Raw genomic sequence first — 22909 nt, forward strand, 5'->3', positions numbered from 1 at the left:
TTCCCGAGGGCACCTCTAACTTCTAGAAAACTCATACTTTAAAAGCAAACCTTTAAAAGCAGAGCTAGTCTATTCTAGTTATCGATGCAACTAAAATCCTCTATTTCTTCACATGGCACCACTGACAAGATGCCGTGTTACAGAGCTCAGCTTGTCGCGATCCTGTGGTCTAGGTGATTTGCCAGTTGGAGTTGTTGGGGCCTCTGAGCCTTTTCATCTGATTACGCTTCTGGGTCTGATGTTAGACTAGAGGAAACCCAGGAAAATTTATTTAATACTAAATTTAACGTAACTGATTCAGCAACGTTAAAAGGGGACTTGTGAAGCCAACGCTGGACGCTGCGGGCTAAACGTTTTGCACTGTTTTTATACTTGTATTCATATCCTCTTATCACCTCAGACTCAGACACAAGGCCTTTTAAGTGGAGATTTTAAAAATTACTGCCATTTATGTAAAATAACGTACTGTGACCACGTTGTTTAAATGGAAAATAAAGTGCTTTCTTTAAGGAAAATCGTTGTTGTTTCTTGGCGTGTCTCCTGAACTCTTTTGCTTTAAGAAAAGCCTGCATTAGACCTGGGCTGCCTCTTTGGCTACCTAGATGTTCCCATCCTGTGGACTTAAACCGTCCCTAGCCCTAAACTGTTCTTTTCCTTGTGGTTACTTTTCCAGTTTTGTAGGCCAGGGATACTGCTTATTTGGGCATTTTGTCAGCAGTAACACTTTAAATCATATCTTTAAGAGAGTGCAGTAAGAAACGTTAGGTCATTTACTAAGTCACTTACTAAGGAGGTCATTTTCTAAGTTATTTCCCAGTGTCTCTTTAGAAGGTTCTATAAGTAGATTAAAAAGTCCTCGCTGGCCCAATGAGAATATGGGCTGCTGAAGACTCAATCTCTAATTGCTGCTTGAGGTGAAATCAAACTAAAATAAAGCTTAAGAGAGAAAACTTAAGCTTTATGGGATTTATTTAGGCCCCTGGCAGGTTTACTTGAGATAGTCACCCTTCCTTATCTACTGGCTTGGCATTAAAATAAAATTGATATTTTATTTCTGGGGGCTAATACCGGCCAATATTCTATAACTGTGCTGCTGATAAGTAAAGACAGATAGTTATTTAGATGGGAAGAGGTTAACTATGACTTGCTTTTAGTCGCATTTCTTTAGTGGCCATTAGTCTTAAAAAGAGTTTTTAGATGATGACTTTATAATCATATTAAAGGAAAAGATGAGTGGGAACAGGGACATTGTTTGTCATATCTGAGTAAATCATAATACATTTTCTATGGAAAAAGGATATGTGATTTTGCAGGTGGTGTAGCTAGATATCCCTTCTAGGAAGTAAGAGACAATAACAGAATTTATTGAACAACACACAGAGTTTTATTTTACCAACTCCAAGTTGCAACTTATCAAGTAATAGTAGTTACCTCAGGGCTGCAAGGGACTGTCTCGTTTTACTGTGTGCATTTACTGCCTGAATTTGTTGTAATGAGCATGTATTTTGTAATGAAAACTTTTTTTTCTAGCAGGCAACTCTCTCAGACAATTCACAGGAGTGTCTTGTCAGTCTTTATATTCTTTAGCATCTTAAACATTAAAACATTCTTTGAATTTAAGATAAGTACGTTGATACATAGAGCAAACTGAGCTGAGGACTGGAAGACTGATCGAGTGTGTTACGTAGAAGTTGCAGTTGGGAGCACAAGCAGACACTTGAACAAATTGTTGGACTGCCTTTGATAGAGCCTTTACCTTTTGGACTTCCCTTCATGCTTAGCAAAGTGCACTGAGGAGAAGTATCTCTGGTGCTCCAGTTTCTCTGAAATCAGGATACACTGCTACCCTTTGCAGCAGCTGTCTAGGATGCCTTTTGATCCATGGTTTTCCATCAGGTGGGCAAAAAGGACAGGGTCTGGCAGGATGCCTGTTGCTGATGCTAAGGTACCAGACGACTGGCCCTCCTTTTCTAAGTGCTCACTACTTTTAATTTCTATTTAATTAAAGTTACATTTGTCAACAATTCACATTAAGCTATAAGGACATATTTTTCTCCACAGTCTCAGGCAAGCAAACACTTGTCCTTTTTAAAGTTTATAATCCTAAAAATACATAGGGTACATTTGAACAGCAGAGCTCTAGACTGTTCCTTTGGATGATCCTGCTGTGATAAATGCGTTAGTGGACTGATTAGCAACCTTGGAGAAATCAAAGAAGGAAATACAAATTCACGAAATAATTTCTTTGATCCAAGAAGTATGTGACAGAACATAAACCAGATATATGCGCACGTATGTGGGTGGGTGGAGATCACACACACACACACGGACTGATGGAGATTCCCATTGCAAGCACTGGAAGCACTGCACTGGGCCGTGGCCACTGGCACACCAAGGACTCCTTACCCACGGGCTGAGCATCTGATTGCTGTACACCTGAGTCACAGCGGTGTGAGCATCTGGAAGTCTGGAAGAATTTCAGCTACCTTCCTACGGAGCTGCTCTCGCCTTTCTTCTTTTCCTCTTTCCTCTTTCGTAAATTTTGCAAACTTCTTCCATGTCTGAAATGTGATCCAGAGAATCCTCCTTTAAGAATAAAAAGGAAAAAAAGTGAAATACGACGGAAAAGTTGACTTTCCATCTAACTGAATTGCAAACTTTACAAAAGTAATCCTTATGTGAATAAAATGTTCTATGAAAGGTATGGAAATCACAATTGGGATTCAGACAGTAAGAATGTTGCAAAGAAAATGAAGCAACAAAAGAGGATGGAAGTGACTAATGGGTTATTTTTCTCTTCCATCAGGTGGTCTTCCATCACAGGTCACCCTCTGTGAGAAGGTGACATCTGAGCAGAGCACCTGGTGCCTCTGAGTGCAGGCCACGAGGTGTACTCCTCAGGGGGTCTGACCACAGCCTGCACCTTGTGTGTGAGGCAGGGCTAGTGGAATAAAGGCTCCAGCAGCCAAAGTCCTTGAGGTAGAGATGCTGGGAAAGCACGTGCAGCACGTGCAGCACATGCCACAGTTATTAGCATCAAGGTCCTGGTGCTTGGACGTGAATTGTTTAAAAAACCCATTGGTAACCTCACCTCCAACAACGGTCTTGAATTTTAGTTGAGGAAAAAAGTATTAAGCCAGTTGTCTGCTGATGGGCATTTGGGTTGCTTCCATGTCTTGGCAATTGTAAATTACGAACATTGCTGCTATGAACATTGGGATGTATGTATCTTTTTTTTTTTGGCGGTATGCGGGCCTCTCACTGTTGTGGCCTCTCCCGTTGCGGAGCACAGGCTCCGGACACGCAGGCTCAGCGGCCATGGCTCACGGGCCCAGCTGCTCAGCGGCATGTGGGATCTTCCTGGACCGGGGCACGAACCCGTGTCCCCTGCATCGGCAGGCGGACTCTCAACCACTGCGCCACCAGGGAAGCCCTGTATGTATCTTTTTGAATTAGAATTTTCATTTTTTTTCTGGAGTGGGATTGCAGGATTATATGGTAGCTGTATTTTTAGTTTCATAAGGAACCTCCATACTGTTCTCCATAGTGGATGCACCAATTTACAGTCCCACCAACAGTGTACAACGGTTCTCTTTTTTCCACACCCTCACCAGCATTTATTATTTGTAGACTTTTTCATAATAGTCGTTCTGACTAGTGTGAGGTGACATCTTGTAGCTTTGATTTGCATTTCTCTAATAATTAGCAATGTTGAGCATCTCTTCATGTGCCTGTTGGGCATCTGTATGTCTTCTTTGGAAAAACGTCTGTTTAGGTCTTCTGCCCGTTTTTGGATTGGGTTGTTTTGTTTTTTCTATATTGAGTTGCATGAGCTGGTTGTTTTGGATATTATCCCCTTGTTGGTCACATCATTTTCAAATATTTTCTCCCATCCTGTCCGTTGTCTTTTTGTTTTGTTGATGGTTTCCCTTGCTGTGCAAAAGCTTTTACGTTTGATTAGTTCCCATTGGTTAATTTTTGCTTTTATTTCTTTTGCCTTGGGAAACTGATCTAAAAAATCTTTGCTACGATTTATGTCAAAGAATGTTTTGCCTGTGTTATCTTCTAGGAGGTTTCATGGTGTCGTATCTTACATTTAGGTCTTTAAAGCATTTTGAGTTTACTTTTGTATACGGTGTGAGGGAATGTTCTAATTTTATTGATTTACATGTAGCTGTCCAGCTTTCCCAACACCATTTGTTGAAGAGACTGTCTTTTCTCCATTGTATATTCTTGCCTCCTTTGTTGTAGATTAATTGACTGTAGGTGCATGGGTTTGTTTCTGAGCTCTCTATTGTGTTCCATTGATCTGTAAGTCTGTTTTTTTGTGTCAATACTACATTGTTTTGATTAGTGTAGCTTTGTAGTATTGTCTGAAGTCTGGAAGGGTTATACCTCCAGCTTTGTTCATTTTTCTCAAAATTGCTTTGGCAATTCTGGGTCTTCTGTGGTTCCATATAAATTTTAGGGTTATTCTACTTCTGTAAAAAATGTCATGGGTATTTTAATAGGGATCGCATTAAATCTGTAGATTGCTTTGGATAGTGTGGCCATTTTAACAATGTTAATTCTTCCAATCCAAGAGCACAGGATAGCTTTCCATTTCCTTGAGTCATCTTCAGTTTCCTTTATCAATGTTTTGTACTTTTCAGCATGTAGGTCTTTCACCTCCTTGGATAAGTTTGTTCCTACATATTTTATTTTTTTGATGCGATTTTATTTATTTATTTTATTATTATTTTTTGGCTGCATTGGGTCTTTTTTAGCTGCGTTGGGTCTTTTCTGGCCGCACTGGGTCTTAGTTTCGGCATGCAGGATCTTTCGTTGTGGCACACAGTCTTCTCTCTAGTTGTGGCGTGCGGGCTCCAGAGCACATGGGCTCTGTAGTTGTGGACGTGGGTTCCAGAGTGCATGGGCTCTGTAGTTTGCAGCACGTGGGCTCAGTAGTTGTGGTGTATGGGCTTAGCTGCCCCTCAGCATGTGGGATCTTAATTCCCAGACCAGGGATCGAACCCACGTCCCCTTCATTGGAAAGCGGATTCTTTACCACTGGACCACCAGGGAAGTCCCTTGATGTGATTTTAAATGGGATAGTTTTTAAACTTTCTCGTATTTCATTATTAGTGTAAAGAAATGCAACAGACTTCTGTATATTAATTTTGTATCCTGCTACCTTGCTGAATTTACTTATTAGTTCTAATAGTTTTGTGTGGAGACTTAGGGTTCTCTATATAGAGTATCATGTCATCTGCAAATAGTGACACTTTTTTACCTCTTCCCCTCCAATGTGGATACCTTTTATTTATTTTTGTCTGATTGCTGTGGCTAGGACTTCCAATACTGTGTTGAATAGAAGTAGTGAGAGTGAGCATCCTTGTCTTGTTCCTGAATTTAGTGGGAAGGCTTTCAGCTTTTCACTATTGAGTACTGTATTGGCTGTGGATTTGTCATAAGTGGCCTTTATTGTGTTGAGATATGTTCCCTCTATACCCACTTTGGTGAGAGTTTCTATCACGAATGGATGTTGAATTTTGTTAAATGCTTTTTCTGCATCTATTGAGATGATCATGTGGTTTGTCGTTCCTTTTGTTAATGTGGTGTATCACATTGATTGATTTGCATATGCTGAACCATCCTTGTGACCCTGGAATGAATCCAAATTCTCTATTTTGTCTGATATGAGTATTGCTACCCCCACTTTCTTGTTGTTTCCATTTGCTGCCCTTACTTTCAGTCTGTGTCTTTTGCCCTGAAGTGAGTTTCTTTTTAGGTAGCATATTGCAAGTTCTTGGTTTTTTATCCAGTCTGCCACTCTATGTCTTTCGATCGGAGCATTTAAATTAATTATTGATACATATGTACTTATTGCCATTTTAATCCTTGTTTTCCAATTGTTTTTGTAGTTCTTCTTTGTTCATTTCTTCTTCTTGCTTTTACTTTTGTAGTTTGATGATTTTCTTTTGTAGTATGTGCTTGATTCCTTTCTTTTTGGTTTTTGTGAATCTATTGTATGTTTTTTATTTGTGGTTAACATGGAGTTAAAGTGTGTTGACCCATAAATACATCTACTTGCTTTAAACTGATGGTCATTCAAGTTCAAACACATTCTAAAAGATATCTACATTTTTATACTCTCCTACCCCACGTTTTGTGATTTCAATGTCCTACTTTACATCTTCATGCTTATCCTTTTATTGTTTACTGTAGTTATAATCTCTTATAATTTTTTCATTGTTTTTTAATTATGTACTGGCTTATTTGAGTGATCTTCAGTCCTTAACTATATATTTGCTCTTCCTATTGGGATTTTCCCTTTCCTATGGATTCTTCTTTCCATTTAAGGAAGACCCTTCAACATTTCTTTTAGGTTAGGTGTGGTATTGCTGAATTCTTTTAGTTTTTGCCTGTTTGAGAAATTCTTTATCTCTTCTTCTATTCTAAATGATAATCCTGCTGGATAGAGCATCCTAGGTTGCAGGTTTTTCCCTTTCAGAACGTTGAATATATCATGCCACTTCCTTCTGGCCTACAGAGTTTCTGCAGAGAAATCAGCTGATAGCTTTATGAGGGTTCCCTTGTAAACATCTCTTTGTTTTTCTCTTGCTGTCTTTAGAATCCTCTCTTTAACTTTTGCCATTTTAGTGGGTGGGCCAATAGGTTCGTTTGGTTTTTTCCATAAGATGGCTCTAGTAGCACTTAGTTGTCTTTAACTTCATTGGAAACAATTTTGTTAGATTGTATGTGACAGCTGTCATATCAGCATGCATTTAAAAAAAGACTTATCAAAATTGGTGAATTTTTATGTAGCCATTTTAATATTGAAGATGGAAGAAAAACAACATTTTTGCATTTTATGCTTTATTATTTCAAGAAAGGTAAAAAAGCAACTGAAATGCACAAAAAGATTTGTGCAGTGTATGGCGAAGGTGCTGTGACTGGTCGAACGTGTCAAAAGTGGTTTGCGAGGTTTCGTGCTGGAGACTTCTCGCTGGATGTTGCTCCACGGTTGGGCAGACCAGTTGAAGTTGATAGCAATCAAATCAAAACAATAATTGAGAACAATCAACGCTATACCACGTGGGAGAGAGCTGACATACTCAAAATATCCAAATCAAGTGTTGAAAATCATTTGCCCCAGCTTGGTTACATTCATTGCTTTGATGTTTGGATTCCACGTAAGTTAAGTGAAAAAAACCTTCCTGAGCACGTTTCCACATGATATTCTCTACTGAAATGTAATGAAAATGTTCCGTTTTTAAAACAAATTTTGACGGGTGATGAAAAGTGGATACTGTACAACAACGTGAAATGAACCGCCACCAACCACACCAAAAGCTGGCTTTCATCCAGAGAAGGTGATGTTGTGTATATGGCGGGATTGGAAGGGAGTCCTCTATTATGAGCTCCTTCTGGAAAACCAAACGATTAATTCCAACTAGTTCTGCTCCCAATCAGAACAACTGAAAGCAGCGCTCAACAAAAAGCATCCAGAATAAGTCAAAAGAAAATGCATAATCTTCCATCAGGATAACGCAAGACCACATGTTTCTTTGATGACCTGGCAAAAACTGTTACAGCTCGGCTGGGAAGTTCTGATTCATCTGCCGTATTCAGCAGACATTGCACCTTCAGATTTCCATTTATTTCAGTCTTTACAAAATTCTCTTAATGGAAAAAATTTCAATTCCCTGGAAGACTGTAAAAGGCACCTGGAACAGTTCTTTGCTCAAAAAAGATAAAAAGTTTTGGGAAGATGGAATTATGAAGTTGCCTGAAAAATGGTAGAAGGTAGTGGAACAAAAGGGTGAATATGTTGTTCAATAAAGTTCTGGGTGAAAATGAAAAATGAGTCTTTTATTTTTACTTAAAAAACTGAAGGCACTTTTTGGCCTGCCTAATAACTATTATTATTATTTTTTAACATCTTTGTTGGAGTATAATTGCTTTACAATGCTGTGTTAGTTTCTGCTGTATAACAAAGTGAATCAGCTATAGATATATATACATATATCCCCATATCTCCTCCCTCTTGCATCTCCCTCCCACCCTCCCTATCCCACCCCTCTAGGTGGACACAGAGCACTGAACTGATCTCCTTGTGCTATGCGGCTGCTTCCCACTAGATATCTATTTTACGTTAGATAGTGTATATATGTCCATGCCACTCTCTCACTTTGTCCCAGCTTACCCTTCCCCCTCCCCCTCCCCATGTCCTCAACTCCATTCCCTACGTTTGTCTTTATTCCTATCCTGTCCCTAGGTCCACCCAATAATTATGATATATCTTAATGTGGGTCTATTTGGGTTTATCTTGTTTGGGAACTTTTGTGCTTCCTGTACCTGAATATCTGTTTCCTTCTGTAGGTTTGGGAAGTTTTCAGCCATAATTTCTTCAGATACATTTTTGATCCCTTTCTCTCTCTCTTCACTTTCCGGAACCCCTATTATGCATAGGTTGACACACTTTATATTATCCCATAGATCTCGTATGTTGCTTTTGTTTTTCATTTGTCTTTCTGTCTGCTGTTCTTTTTAATTGGGAGTAGTTCTCTGTCTTCATGAATTTAGGAGAAACAGTTATCTATTTTGGTCTTGAAGGAGTGTTTCTATGTGAGAGCATCCCTGAGTAGACTGTGGATGTCCAGTGTTTTTGGTGTGAGGGCTGGTTTTGATATGGACACCAGCCATGTTTGCCCTCAGGGTGTACTGGCTGTTGTCACTCTGATGGGGGTGTGGTTGATGTTGGGGGATCTAAATCCTGTGCAGAGTGTGAGGCAGGACTTCCTCTCTGCTCAGTGGCAGTCACCCCCCTGTCAGGTTCCCAGCTGTTGCAGCAGAAGCCCTGAGGGTCAGGCTTGATCAGGCTCCATTACCCTTGAGTGCATGCTCCGCCCCAAAGGTGGGGATTGCCGAAGGAACTGGGGCTGGTGCACTTACAGAGCACCAGTATGCCGCCTAAGTAGGTGACGTCAGCTCTGCTCAGACACGGCCCAGGGTCACATCTCTTCCCCTGCTGTGTTTGTCTCAGATCGAGTGCAAGGCTGTGGTGTGGAGTGGGCGGGGCCGGGGCATTTGCTAGGCTGGGACTGGGGGTCAGGGCACTGTGGCTGCAGGGATTGAGGTGGCTGTGCTGCCGCCTGAGATCTGGGCTGCCTCTGTGGCAGCCTTCTTACAGGACCAGTCTCCCCCAGACCCAGCATCGAGCTGTGCTGTGGAGTGGGCGGGGCCGGGTGCTCCTGTGGTGCCGCTGAAGCGAGCTCTGACAGTGGTCGCCGGTGCCCCACCTGGATCACAGCCCAGCCCCCCAGGGCTGTCTCTGAGCAGCTAGGTCGAGCCTTCTCCCTGGGCCTGTCTGCCCCAGATCCTGCGCCAAGCTGCAGTGTGGATGGGGGCGGGGAGTGTTTGCTCAGCTGGGGGATGAACCATTGCCTGCTCCTGGGGTGCTGCCCGAGTGGCCGCTGACAGTGGCTGCTGCCACCCCACCTAGATCACAACCCAGGCCCCCCCGGGGCTGTCTCTGTGTAGCTAGACTGAGTCTTTTCCCATGGCCCGGTTGACCCTGATCTCACCAGACTGTGGTGTGGAGTGAACAGAGCAGGGGTGTTCGCCCCGTTTGGGTTAGGGAGTCTGGTGAGGCAGGAGCCACCAGCGCAGGGCTCTCTCTGCCCCGGCTGTTGCCAGCCAATGTGTGTGCACTCCTTGTGAGTCGAGTTAGGCTTCTGCAGCTCTTCTGTCTGTCCCAGCAGTTCTTCCAGCAGCCAAAGGGGCTTGTCTCCTATGTTCAGGGCCCCAGGACTGAACACTCAGACTGTGGCTCGGCCTGCTCACTCCCCAGGGCAAGGGTCTGCCCATGTGGACCTTCTCTTCCTTTCAGATCCCTCCCAGGGACACAGGTCCCAATCTGATGCCTTTTTTCTGCCCTACCCAGTTAAGTGGAGATCTTTCTTGCAGCTTTGGTTGTACAGAGTTCTTCTGCCAGTTTCTAGTTAGTTTTCTGTGAGAATTGTTCCACACGTAGACTTTTTTTTTTTTTTTTGCGGTACGCGGGCCTCTCACTGTTGTGGTCTCTCCCGTTGCAGAGCATAGGCTCCAGACGCGCAGGCTCAGCGGCCATGGCTCACGGGCCCAGCCGCTCCATGGCATATGGGATCCTCCCGGAATGGGGCATGAACCCGTGTCCCCTGCATTGGCAGGCGGACTCTCAACCACTGCGCCACCAGGGAAGCCCGTAGACGTATTTTTGATGCGCTTGTGGGGAGAGGTGAGCTCCATGTCCTCCTAACTCCACCATCTTGATCCCTCCTAGGCAAAGAAAAGGCATTCCTAGAAGAGGGAATGTCTTGAGTAAAGGCAGAGGCAAGAATAGCTAAGTGTATATTTTCACAAGTAGAGGCATAGATGGGATTTATTCTGGCTTCATGACCTTCTAATGAAGCCCCCCTGGAAGGCATTTCAGTCCCCATTAGTTTTATGGCTGATGGTTGGTTGATGCTTCTGATAGTGTTGATTTTTTTGTTGGTGGAGGTATTACTGTTCACTTTAAAAAGGCTTCAAGGAGTGGAGCTGCTTGATTTGCTTTCTTCTTTCATCCATCCAGTCCACCATTTATAGCTTCCTGTACTCGGCTGTATGACCCACTCCCAGTCCTTGCCCCTGTCTCCCACCCTCATGTGCTGTTCACAGCTTTCCTCTGGCTCCGCCTCCATTTCCTGACTTCTGCAGTTCAGCTCCGACTGTTCCATCCTGGCTGAAGTGCTCTGCCCCGGGGGGATCTTCCGAGATCACCTTCGTGCCTGCGTTTATCTTCCTTCCTCTGAACTCCTAAAGCACATGGGCACAATCACTGGTTTGGTGCTTATTTATAGTCTCTATCTACCTACCTACCTACCTACATCTATCTACCTACCTACATCTATTCACCTGAGGTCTACCAACTCCTTGACATTTTGTGTGACGTTGTATGTGATGTGCATATGTGCATTTTCTGGAGAGCAGGTCTGCGACCTTCATTACTACCTCACAGGGGTCTATGATTCCAAAGTGGTTAAGAACTACAGTATCAAGGCAATACCAGACATATAAGAAGTACTAGTTCGGCTGAGAAGAACTGGCCAAGTGCATAGCTGAGCTCTAATTGCAGAACTACACAATAACTGCTGACAATGAGAGACTTGGGTCTGGAGACATCTCTTAGTCCTGCCATGTATATAAAAAATACCAGATTTGTAAAATTATAAATCTACATCCAATTACAAATTATATACACCTAGAAGCGATATAGATATGCAGAATCAAACCTGATGGTCTTACTAGGAATCATCTTTTCAGTGGTCCTGCAGTTTCTCACCACAGCTTTTCTATACAATATTCTTTTGTTCAAATAAAATTAAGAACTCTGAATATCAATTTTTAAGTGTTAACGTTCCTTTTAAAAGATCCATTAGTGTCACTCCTGCCATAAAGTGCATCCATTTGTGTACCAAATATCTATCATACACCCATGTACTAGGCTCTGTCATGCTGAGAATACAGTTGTGCACAAGATGTGATGGGGAGAGACGATAAACATGTAAACAGTAAATGACAATTTCAGAGAGTCTTACGTGCTGTGAAGAAAATAGGGCAGGTTACTGGATAGATGGGAATGGAGGCAGGTGGCGTGCATCTGAGTGGAAACCTGAATGGTGAGATCTGGGTCACGTGAGAGCTGTGACACAGATGTGAGCGTTGTCTGTCTGAGGAACAGTGGGGGAGGCCAGTGGGGCTGGACCATGGTGAACAAGGGGCAGAGTGGGAAGAGATGAAGTCACAGCAGTGCTTTTACATCAAGTGGACTCTGGCTGAGAATTTACTTCTTGTTGAATGCATGGATTCACATACTGATTTTCTAACTAACTTCAAACCCTAAATAGGACCACTATCTTACTATTGTATTTTAGTTTACAAATGAGATTGAATTAGAAAAATGGGGAAGAAGACTGACGACTTAGCAAGAAGAGGATGATTTGGAGCCAGAAAACCTGATTTGGAGTCCAGGCTCCACCACTTGTTATTTGGGCAGTTCATCGACCTGAGCGTAGCTTTAGTTTCTTTGCCTGAAAATGAGAGTCCTGACATCTGCCCCCTCCCCTCTGGCCTATACTCATCCATCAGATGAGATGGCATGTGTGAAAGCCCGCTTACTGCCCTGTGTCACATAAGGCAGCTGTCCCAGTGAATCTCTCGGTCTGTTTTTGGCAGCTGAGAAACAGAAAACAAAGGCGGACTAAAAGGGTGTTTAATAGTAATGCATTAACAATGACAATAAACAAAACAATAGCTATTATTTTGGGCCAAGCAGTACATTAACTGAGGTCCTATGTTACCTTGTTTAGTCCTCACAACAACGCTGTAAGACAGGTTCTGCGGTTATTCTCATTTTATAAAAGAGGAATAGGGAGGTTCAAATGCGAGCATTTCTTCAAAGGCAAGTCCTCTGAATACCCTCATTCATTGCCTATTTATTTTAGACAAAATTAGAATCAACTTGCTTATGTTTTTTCTGCCCACAGATTTTAGTACCTGTAAATTAAACAAGGATGAGCAGGGTTTGCTGGAGGTGGGCCCCCTACGGGCAACAAGATAGAAACACTTCTATAAAAAACCAGACACGCACACACATACACACAAATGAAGACAAAGCAACCAAAAGTGAACTGATATAGTGAGAAAAGGGACACTTCTACAACTTCACAGTAGTCTTCGCACCTCAGAACCTGGAGGCTTATGCCCACCACATTAACTGGTGCTCCTAAGGAATGACATTAAATCACCAAAAAAGGACAGATCGTTCTCTCCAAGGGAAGGGCATAATGAAATTTAGAACATTTTTATCCAAAACGCTTCAAGTTATAAAACAAAGAAAAAGCATACTTATATGGAACACCTTATTCCCCAAAGACACTGAATTAAATGTCATCACTGTATTATAAATATTAATATGACATATAGTATGATTCTACTTATATAAAGTTCCAAGTCTTGAAGGATGCATACTTAGGAGGTATAAATAAAAAGAAGTGCAAGGAAATGTTTATCATAAAGGTCATCAGGAGAGTAGTTTACCTTCAGGAGGAAAGGGTGGGACCTTTGATGGGGAGGAGCCTGTGGGGACTTCTGGGGGCCAGCAGTGTCCTACTTCTCAACCTCAGGAGTGGTGATAGGGGTGTCCACTTTATAGTTCATTAAGCTATATTTATAGGATTTAAGCACTCATCTATATTTGTGTTATATTTCACAATAAATAATGTTTAAAAAAATTAAACTTAAAGAAAAAACTATGACAAAGAACACAGTACCTCTATTTAGGTGTGTTTCATGTATTTCAAAATTCACTTTTTAAAAAAAATTTTTATTGGAGTATAGCTGCTTTACAACGTGGTGTTAGTTTCTGCTGTATAGCAAAGTGAATCAGCTATATGCACAGTTCACTTTATTCTCTTGCCGGTCCTGTGAGGAAGGGAGGGCAGGCATCCGCCTCCCCTTCCTCATTTTAAAGATGGGGACCCTGGAGTTCAAGGGGGTTACTCTCTTGTCTTCACCCATGCAGTCGTGGGGCGAGCTGGGACTCCCACCCCTGCCGGGTATCTCCGAGTGCCCAGCTCTCCTAGCCTCCACCTTATCTTTTCAGATACATTCCAGGCATAGAATCTATTGCAGAGCAATTGTGAAATCAGTGAGTGAATTTTCGTAGAGATGAAAATCTCACCTGTCACTGTGCTCCACTGCAACCTTGTGCTTGTTCTGGGAATCGATCCTGGCCTCCCTGACCATGTTATACCAGGCCCTGAAAATCTTCTTCTGAAGAAAATGTACACACAGTGTTTGTACTTCTTCCTCGAGGTCAGTCAGGTACTGGGGATGAGAACAGGGAAAAAAGTGAGACAAATAACATCATAGACAAAGAATTCAAGCAAATAAACAGTACAATAGGGAAAGAATCGAACCAGACACAAAACAAAGGACACTGGAGGCATAAGGAGAAAGGATGAAGTGGCAGCCAAGGCCATATCCTCTGTAAGGTATTAAAAGATAATAGATGGAATCAGAGGGACAGAAACAGTTATAAGACTGAGGGCGGGGCCTCCCTGGTGGCGCAGTGGTTGAGAGTCCGCCTGCCGATGCAGGGGATACGGGTTCGTGCCCCGGTCTGGGAGGATCCCATATGCCGCGGAGCGGCTGGGCCCGTGAGCCATGGCCGCTGGGCCTGCGCATCCGGAGCCTGTGCTCCGCAACGGGAGAGGCCACAACAGTGAGAGGCCCGCGTACTACAAAAAAAAAAAAAAAAAAAAAAAAAAGACTGAGGGCGTAGGTTTCTAGTAAAACCACTTGAGCAATTATGGGACAAGAAAGAAGAAATTAGTATAAAAACAAAAGCTGATGTAATGACACATTACAGTTTATAGGGATACTCTCTGTGAAAAGAAATGTGCCTTGGATTTTATACTAACAAAACATTGATTTGACATTTTCAAATTCATTTCAAAGCAGTGAATTGAATTGCTTCTTCTATATTGTTCTTGAAAAAAACGTAATGACTGCTGACATCTGGAGTGCACCTAATTTTCTTACATAGGGTTGGGCAGAGACATGTATTTAACACTCCCTTCATTGGGGCCTTACCTGTAGCCAGCTCCGGATGACCCTCCTAAGTAATATTTGGGAATAAAATTGATCAGCTTTGGCCATCTTCCTAGCCAGGCTTTCCTGACTCCACTGGAACCAGGTCAGCAGGCATTTCCTCTGTAGGGCCAAAGAGTGATGTCCTTTGGCCACCTGGACAGTTTTTTAAATGAGAAAAGGAAATTATTCCTTATATGTTAAATCATTTAAGGAAATACACATCACCTTGGCAAGTGATGCTGTAAACCACATACAGGCAGTTACTAGAGAGAATAATCTTAGGGACATTCACCTATGTCCTAAAAGCTTTGACTACTGACTGTATTACATGGGACTTTAGATTCACATCATGCATAGCCTTTCAATGCTGACTCCCTGAAGACCACAATGACCGGCTGGTTATTCAGGAAATGGAACAAACAACCTCCAAAACCATTCTGTCGCTTGCACTGAGTTTTAAAGTGCATGGGTGGCAACATTCTTGGTTCCTTCTCCTGGAGCTTGGGCAGCAACTGCATAACAAACCTCTCTTTATTATGTGCTTAACCACTGTCTAATTGAGTAAATGCCAATACTTTCAGGTTTGTAGAATGAGCTGTCACTAGCACTGAAATTTAGACATTATCAATAAACCACAAACCATTTGGTAGAAAAATAGCATGATGAATAATTTAATATCATCTTACCAACTTAAAGGGCTCAGAGTATCATTCTACCAAAATAAACATACAACTCAGACTTTATAGATTTTTTTTAAAAGTAACTGTTACATTCTCTTAAGAGGCAGAGGGAAAAGCCCTTCTCTCTTAGTCCTCCCCATTAGGCCTTTTTCTCAGTCTTGTCTCACCACTGAGCACTGTGAATGTGACTGATCTAAGTGAGTCCCTTGGCAGTCACACATACTGGCCAAAATGACCACCACAGGAGGTCTCTGTGACACCTGGGAGCCAAAAGGCAAGGGGAGCCAGAAACACACAACCTCCTACCCTCTCTGCTCTCCATCTTCTAGGAAAACACAGAGAACCAGGGAGAAAAAGAAAGATAATCAGAAGATCCCTTAAAAATTCTGAAAACTGTTATTGGAACAAATGAAATATAGCACATGTGAATTTAAGGGAAAATGCTAAATAACTCTTCTGAAAAAAACCCAAAAACGTTATAAAGAAGCCAGGAACTGTTTAACTGGACCCTTTTTCTTTCTTAATTTTTTCTATCCCTTCCTGGTTGTCAGCTCTGATGGATGAAGAAGATACTGCTTCCTCTTACTGTCCTCCAGAACTTTTCCTTTTACTTCTTTCTTTTTTTTTTTTTCTAACTTTCTTACTTCTTCATTTTTTTTTTTTTTAAACTTTCAGCTGGTGGTTGGTATCTACATATACCTCTGATTCCTACACAGCACAAAAGACATGCCTGAACTGGGCAGGATTTTTGGAGGAAGGGGTCGCTGAGGTCCATTCTAGCTTTGTAACCAATGTGCTGTGTGACCTTAAGCAAGTCAGTTTTCCTCTCTAAGACTCAGTTCCCTTATTTACAGATATTCTAAAATTCTATTATCCTGTGTGGTAGGCTGAATAGTGGCCCTCAGGGATGGCCACAAACTAATCCCTGGAACCTGTAAATGTTACCTTACATGGTAAAAGGGATTTTGCAGGTGTGATTAAGTGAAGGATCTTAAAATGGGGAGATGATCCTGGATTATATGGGAGAGCCCTAAATGTAATCACAAGAGTTCTTGTAAGAGGGAGGCAGGAGGATCAGCATCAGTATGAGATGTGACATGAATGTAAGAGATTAGAGTGAATTGAGGAAGGGGCTATGGGCAATGGAATGCAGGCAGCCATCAGAAGCTGAAAAAGGAAACAGTTTCTCTCCTGGGAAACTCCAGAAGGCAGTTGTCTTGCTGACACTTTGACTTTAGCCCAGCAAGTCTGATTTTGGACTTCTGACCTCCAGAAATTTAAGATAATAAATTTGTGTTTTAAGCCACTTTGTTCGTGGTAATTTGTTATAACAGCATAGGAAACTAACACACTTGCTACAAACTAGAGAGGTAATTCTCAAAATGTGGTGCTCAGACTACTTGGATCAGAATCTCCTGGGCTACTTTTTTTTTTTTTAATATTATAGTCTTTTATTCTACTGTTTATGATTATTATTATTATTATTTTTTGGCCACGCCATGTGGCATGTGGGATCCTAGTTCCCCAACCAGGGGTCGAACCTACGCCCCCTGCATTGAAAGCACGGAGTCTTAACCACTGGACCACCAGGGAAGTCCCTGGGCTACTTTTTAAAAATGCAGATTCCCTGACACACCGCCCCCAGCCCCCTGGCCAACAACCCAGACCTACTGAGAACACTTGGAGGTGGGAACAGGAACTTGCATTTTTATAAGCTCTCCAGATGGTTTTATGAATAGGAAAATTTGGAAATGCTGGATTCAGATCTGTGTTCTCCTGTTTTTATTTTAATTAGGTTTTTCTATATTTAAGGCCTATAACTGTCATTTTGAACTCAAACTCCTGTTTCTTTTTATATTCTTATAAGTAAATTTTTAAAAATTTAATTTGATTATTCACCCATAGATTATTTTGTTTCTAAATTTTATACCTTTCTTGATTTTACTTGGTCAAAAACAGGGACCAAAAAAGAGCTGATAAGAATTTAAGAGTGAGTTTTTCTACTTCCTGTCTGCTTCTTCTTTGTGTATTAATAATTAAAAACAAAGAAACAGACAAAAGCCAGAGAGAATAAAACAAACTAGGAGCGCTCAATTGGATAAAAAACTATCTGACATGACTAATGTTTGTTGTAGTATATTGCAAGAAAACTTCCATTCAGATTTCATTTCCAGACTCATTCACTCAGAAGACTAAGGCTCAGCCCTCCCGTATCATTACCAGGAAAATAGCAATGCTTGGGGCACAGATGGGTCAAGGACTCCAAGAGGAGGCATCCTCACGCCCTCAGGCCTGACCACCACAAATTGGCCTCCTTAGCTGGTTTGAGATACTCAGTGGTTCCAGAACCACCGGTTAGGAGGCAGAGGACAAAAAATCAGAGACAGAAAAACAGTGGGGAGGGCATTTAGGGAAGACATAAAGAAGAAAAGAAAGTGTGAAAATAGGAAGAGAACAAAGAGAATGAAGGGTGAATAGACTGGCTAGGGGAGGAAAAAGAGTAGCCTAAGTCAGGTTCACAAAGGTACAACCTGCAGCATTACTGAATGTAGTGGGATTCTTAATACCAGAGCATTATTGTTCATCTTTAATCCTGGTTTTCATAACCAAGAAGATTAGCCTTCCTTTTCAGTATTAACTTGGCCAAATGTGTAAATAAGAGTGGTCATAACTGGTAGGCATTACTGACCTTATTTTGAAATAGAATTCTAAAGATAACACTTTATCTATTTAGAGCTTTTGATCATTTAGTTAAATGCCATGTTCTGTGCACTGGATAAATCTGAATTTCAGTGGTATTTGATTTCATTTATCCCTGTGTGGTAGAGTGGATGACTATTCCAGATAATAGGATCAGACACCCACACACTTGCATGTGATTTCATCCTGTCTCCCAATGGAGTAAATGGAGCCTCCTTCTCCTCTCAGTGACCTTGAGTTTGACCCTATGACTTGCTGTGGACAATGGAATGTTAGTGGACATGATACAAGCCAAGGTTTCATATGGGTTTACATAATTGGGTTTGGCCTTTGTATCTCAGACATTTGCCAGGTGAAAGCTTGCCCTGAATAACAGCTGGAGCCAGAAAGAGGCTGTGGAGAGATTTGAATTTGATCTAAACTGGCCCACAAACATGTGAGTGGGAAATAAATACCTGAGTTGTAAGCCACAATATTTCAGGGCTGTTTGTTAGGCAGCTTTATTGCAGCAGAAATCTGATTAGTATACCTTACGGTAATTATTTTTCCTTTATTATATAGCTATACACTGCTAAAATTGAGAGAGGCTTCTATTCATCCTACCTTGGAGGTCTCTAATAAAAAATGTACTCTAGTTTTTTCCAACCTATTCAGTTACAGAAGTCTTTCTCTACCTTGGAAGACCAAATTCAAACTTTTATGTAAAACAAGTAAATATCCACACTCAATTCATTTATCTTTCTGACTTTTAAATCTCCAAACGACCTCCAAAGCCTCACTGGGTGTTTATCCTATTTTAAAGTCCACTTGCTGATTTTGGGGGGATAAGAGTGTGACACTATACCTGGAGGTTTTGCTTGCTTTGCATTCTCAGTCTCTTCCAAGGCTCCAGACCTTTTTTTCTTAGCAATACACTTTCATAATGTTCTTTGGCTATTGCTTCCAGCTGCTGGTTCCTCTTAATTCTCTTCTGCTTCTCTAGTTCTTTCTGGAAAAAATAAATAGGTAAAAATGCCAAGGAGGAACCAAAATAGTGACATAGGAAGTTCCTGAACTTCCCTCCTCCCTTGGATGCACTGAATGTATAGCTACACATGGAGCACTTCCCTCTGAAAGAAATCCAGAAACTAGCTGTGTGACTTTTCCACATCAAGCAAATGAGAAAATACCTACATTGATACATCAAAAATATTGACAGGAAAGGCTGAGACACAGGCTTGCCATAAACGCCACCCCTGGCTCAGTGCCCTATAATAGGGAGGGAACTCCCAACTCCCAGCTTCTTCCTAAGGAGTGAAGGATTTGGACTGCACATCTAGCACCCCAACTTTAAAGACAACCATTCAAGCAAGGGATGGGCCCCCAAAACACCAACAAGGCTTGTGTCCACGAGACACACAAGACTATAGCGAACAAAGAAACAGGTCTTATTGGATGAGAGTACTCACTGTGACTATGCTCCTATACTCACTCCTATGCTCTCAGGACTCAGTCCTGAGAAAGCAGGCAAAAACCTCATTTCCAAGTCTTTCCCTGAAAGAGATTTGACTTAATACTTTACAAACTGCTGCCTGAGGGTCCAGATTCTGATTTAGCACGCATCTAGGAGCTGGCTGAGATCCTCTCCAGAGCATGAGGAAGGCTTTGGGTACTTCCTCTGCCTTCTCCCTCTGGCTCACTCCAAAGGTAAAACCAGATTGCTAGCATCTGTCTGAAAGGAGCTTGTACACACATTTTGCATGCTAACTTTTGTGACTGCCACCTGAGTGGGATGGGCCCCTGGACTGCCTGGCTCTGATAGCCAGTGGAACTTACATTCACAAGTCCCATAGGACTACGGCAAACAAGCAGGCTTTAAACAGGCACAGGAGAAACCCCCCCCCGCACCCCCCCCATCGCCCTGGCCACCCAGCCCCATGGTTATACACCTGGGCTCAGTGAAAGGGAGCAGGAAAAACACACATCTCCTAGTTTCTCCCTGGAAGGGGCTTAACTACGTATTTTCACAGCTGCTGCCTGAGGGTACAGCTTCTAATCAGTGTGTATCAAGGTGCTGACCGAGATCCTTTCTTTTGGGACACCAATAGGTCTTGGCACACTCAAATACGGGGAGCTCCTAAGGACAAAGGCAGTGACAAAGGTTTGAGAGACAACCAGGAGCCTGGGCCAGGCTGATGAGATTCATCTTCTGCATGTGAGCACTCTGTCAAGACTAGCAGAGGTGACTGTTTTATCTAATGCACAGAAACCAACCCAGGGAGTCAAGAAAAATGAAGAAACAGAGAAATATGTTCCAACCAAAAGAGCAAGATAAACCTCCAGAAACCAGTCTTAATGAAATGGAGATAAGTGATTTACCCAATAGAGTTTTCAAAATAATGGTCATAAAGATGCTCACTGACGTCAGGAAAGCAATGCATGAACAAAGTGAGAATTTCAACAGAGATAGAAAATATACAAATGTACCAAACATAAATCATACAGCTTAAGAATACAATAACTGAACAGAAAAATTCAACAGAGGGGTTCAACAGCAGACCAGATCAAGCAGAAAAAAAGATCAGTCAACTTATAGACAGAGCAGTGGAATTCAATTGGAGGAACAAAAAGAAAAAATAATGAGAAAAAGTGAAGATAGCCTAAGGGACTAATGGGACACCATCAAAGGGAGAATAAACATATTATAGGAGTCCCAGAAAGAGAGAAGAGAAAGGGGCAGAAAACTTACTCAAAGAAATACTGGATAGTTCAACTTCACATGGTCAGGCAGCTGGAAAAATGCTTAGCATCTGTAATCCCTTGGGCTTCAATGATACAGTCTTTTCCCAGTGCCAGTTCTAAATCTGCTCCATCCTGTAGTACTTTATCTGTGACTGTTTTTAACCACAAAATTCTGCTGATTAAAGAGGCAAATCCATATAAACTTGGCCTTTTAAACAATGCCTTCATTCTGTCGTAACCAGTCTCTCTTCCTTAACAACACTTTTCTTACTTATTAAACAACTTAGCAAAAGAGTTTTCCCAACTTCCTCTTTTATAAAATTTTATAGATCTTTCAAAGGGAAAAGTACTTTATTTCCATCTTTGTCTCATATTTCTCTACATCTACACCTATGACAATATACAGAAACATTGGTATACCCTATTCTATAAAGCCAATTACTTCTTATTTTGCTCTAGTCTCATTATAACCACGTTTCTTAGGTTTTGACCACTCCCTTTCCAGAATCTTGCATCATGAAACATGTGCACAGGGAACATTCCCCAGCACAGATCACATGCTAGGCCACAGAATGTCTCAATAAATTTAAGATTGAAATCATGTCAAGCATTTTTTTTCTAACCACAATGGTATGAATCTAGAAATAAAAAAAAAAAAAAAGGAAAAAAGAAAAAAAAGAAATACTGGCTGAAAATTTCCCTAACCTGGAGAAAGAAACAGATATCCAGGTCCAGGAAGCCCAAAAAGTACCAAATAAGATGAGTCTAAAGAGACACACACCAAGACACTTTATAATTAAACTGTCAAAAATTAAAGAGAAAGAATCTTAAAAACAGCAAGCGAAAAGCAACTTGTTAGGTATAAGTGCACTCCTTATACACTGATAGTATAAGACTATCAGTGGATATTTTGGGCAGAAATCTTTTAGGCCAGAGAAGTGATATGTTATATTCAAATGCTGAAAGAAAAAACCTGCCAATTAAGTATACTCTACCCAGAAAAAATGTTCTTCAGAATTGAAGGAGAGATAAAGAGTTTTCCAGACAAACAAAAGCTGAAACAGTTCATCACCACTAGACCAGCCTTACCAGAAATGTTAAAGGGCCTTCTTCAGGTTGAAATGAAGAACACTAATAAGTAATATGAAAACATATGAAAGTATAAACTCACTGATAAAGGTAAATATATAGTTAAATTCCGAATACTCTTAATATTGTAATGGTGATGAGTGAATCACTTAAAACTCTAGTATAGGCTAAAAGACAAAAGTATTAAATATAACTACAATAACTTGTTAATAGATACACAATATAAAATTGTGACCAATACATACGCTATGGTGGGAGAAGTGTAAAAATGTAGAGTTTTTGTATGAATTTGAAGTTATCAGCTTAAAATAGACTGTTATAACTACAAGATGTTTTATGTAAGCCTCATGGTAACCATAAAGCATAAACTTATAGTAAATACACAAAATATTTATAAATCACAGCACAAATACATATAATCAAAGCACAAAGCACAAAGGAATAATGCAAGAGAGGAAGGAACAAAGGAACTACAAAACAGCTAGAAAATAATTAACAAAATGGCAATAGCTAGTCCACATCTATTAATAATTACTTTAAATGTACATAGATTAAATCCTTCATTCAAAAGACACAGAGTAGCTGAATGGATAAAAAAAACAAGACCCGGGGCTTCTCTGGTGGCGCAGTGGTTGAGAGTCCACCTGCCGATGCAGGGGACATGGGTTCGTGCCCTGGTCCGGGAAGATCCCACATGCTGTGGAGCGGCTGAGCCCATAAGCCATGGCTGCTGAGCTTGTGTGTCTGGAGCCTGTGCTCCACAATGGGAGAGGCCACAACAGTGAGAGGCCCACGTACCGCCAAAAAAAAAAAAAAAAACAACAAGACCCAACTATGTGCTTTCTATGAGAGGCTCACTTCAGCTTTAAGGACACATAGAGACTGAAAGTGAAGGAATGGAAAAAGATATTCCATGCAAACGGGAACCAAAAGAGAGCGGGGGTAGTTATATTTACATAAGACAATATAGACATTAAGCCAAAAATGATATCAAGGACAAAGAAGGTCATTATATCATGAAAAAGAGGTCAGTTCATCAAGAAGATGTAACAATTTTA

General features: G+C 41.3%; 1 protein-coding gene across 3 annotated transcripts in view; it reads right to left on the bottom strand.

Moving 5' to 3' along the window:
• Window positions 1-1382: 1382 nt before the first annotated feature.
• Window positions 1383-22909, bottom strand: part of CCDC191 (coiled-coil domain containing 191) — a 106232-nt gene continuing 84705 nt past the window's right edge. For 2 of the 3 annotated variants that reach the window (XM_081235003.1, XM_081235002.1), the window contains 4 exons: window positions 18886-19029; window positions 14662-14814; window positions 13748-13893; window positions 1383-2586 (listed from right to left, as the gene is read on the bottom strand). In XM_081235003.1, the coding sequence (XP_081091129.1) occupies window positions 2442-2586; window positions 13748-13893; window positions 14662-14814; window positions 18886-19029 (588 nt within the window). In that variant the 3' untranslated portion in view covers window positions 1383-2441. Of the gene's footprint in view, window positions 2587-12261; window positions 12562-13747; window positions 13894-14661; window positions 14815-18885; window positions 19030-22909 lie in introns of those variants that run through there. The other variant, XM_081235004.1, reaches the window with a different exon arrangement.

This window comes from Mesoplodon bidens (genome assembly GCF_964165515.1).
Source record: "Mesoplodon bidens genome assembly, chromosome: 5".
In the NCBI taxonomy this organism is placed as follows: domain Eukaryota; kingdom Metazoa; phylum Chordata; class Mammalia; order Artiodactyla; family Ziphiidae; genus Mesoplodon; species Mesoplodon bidens.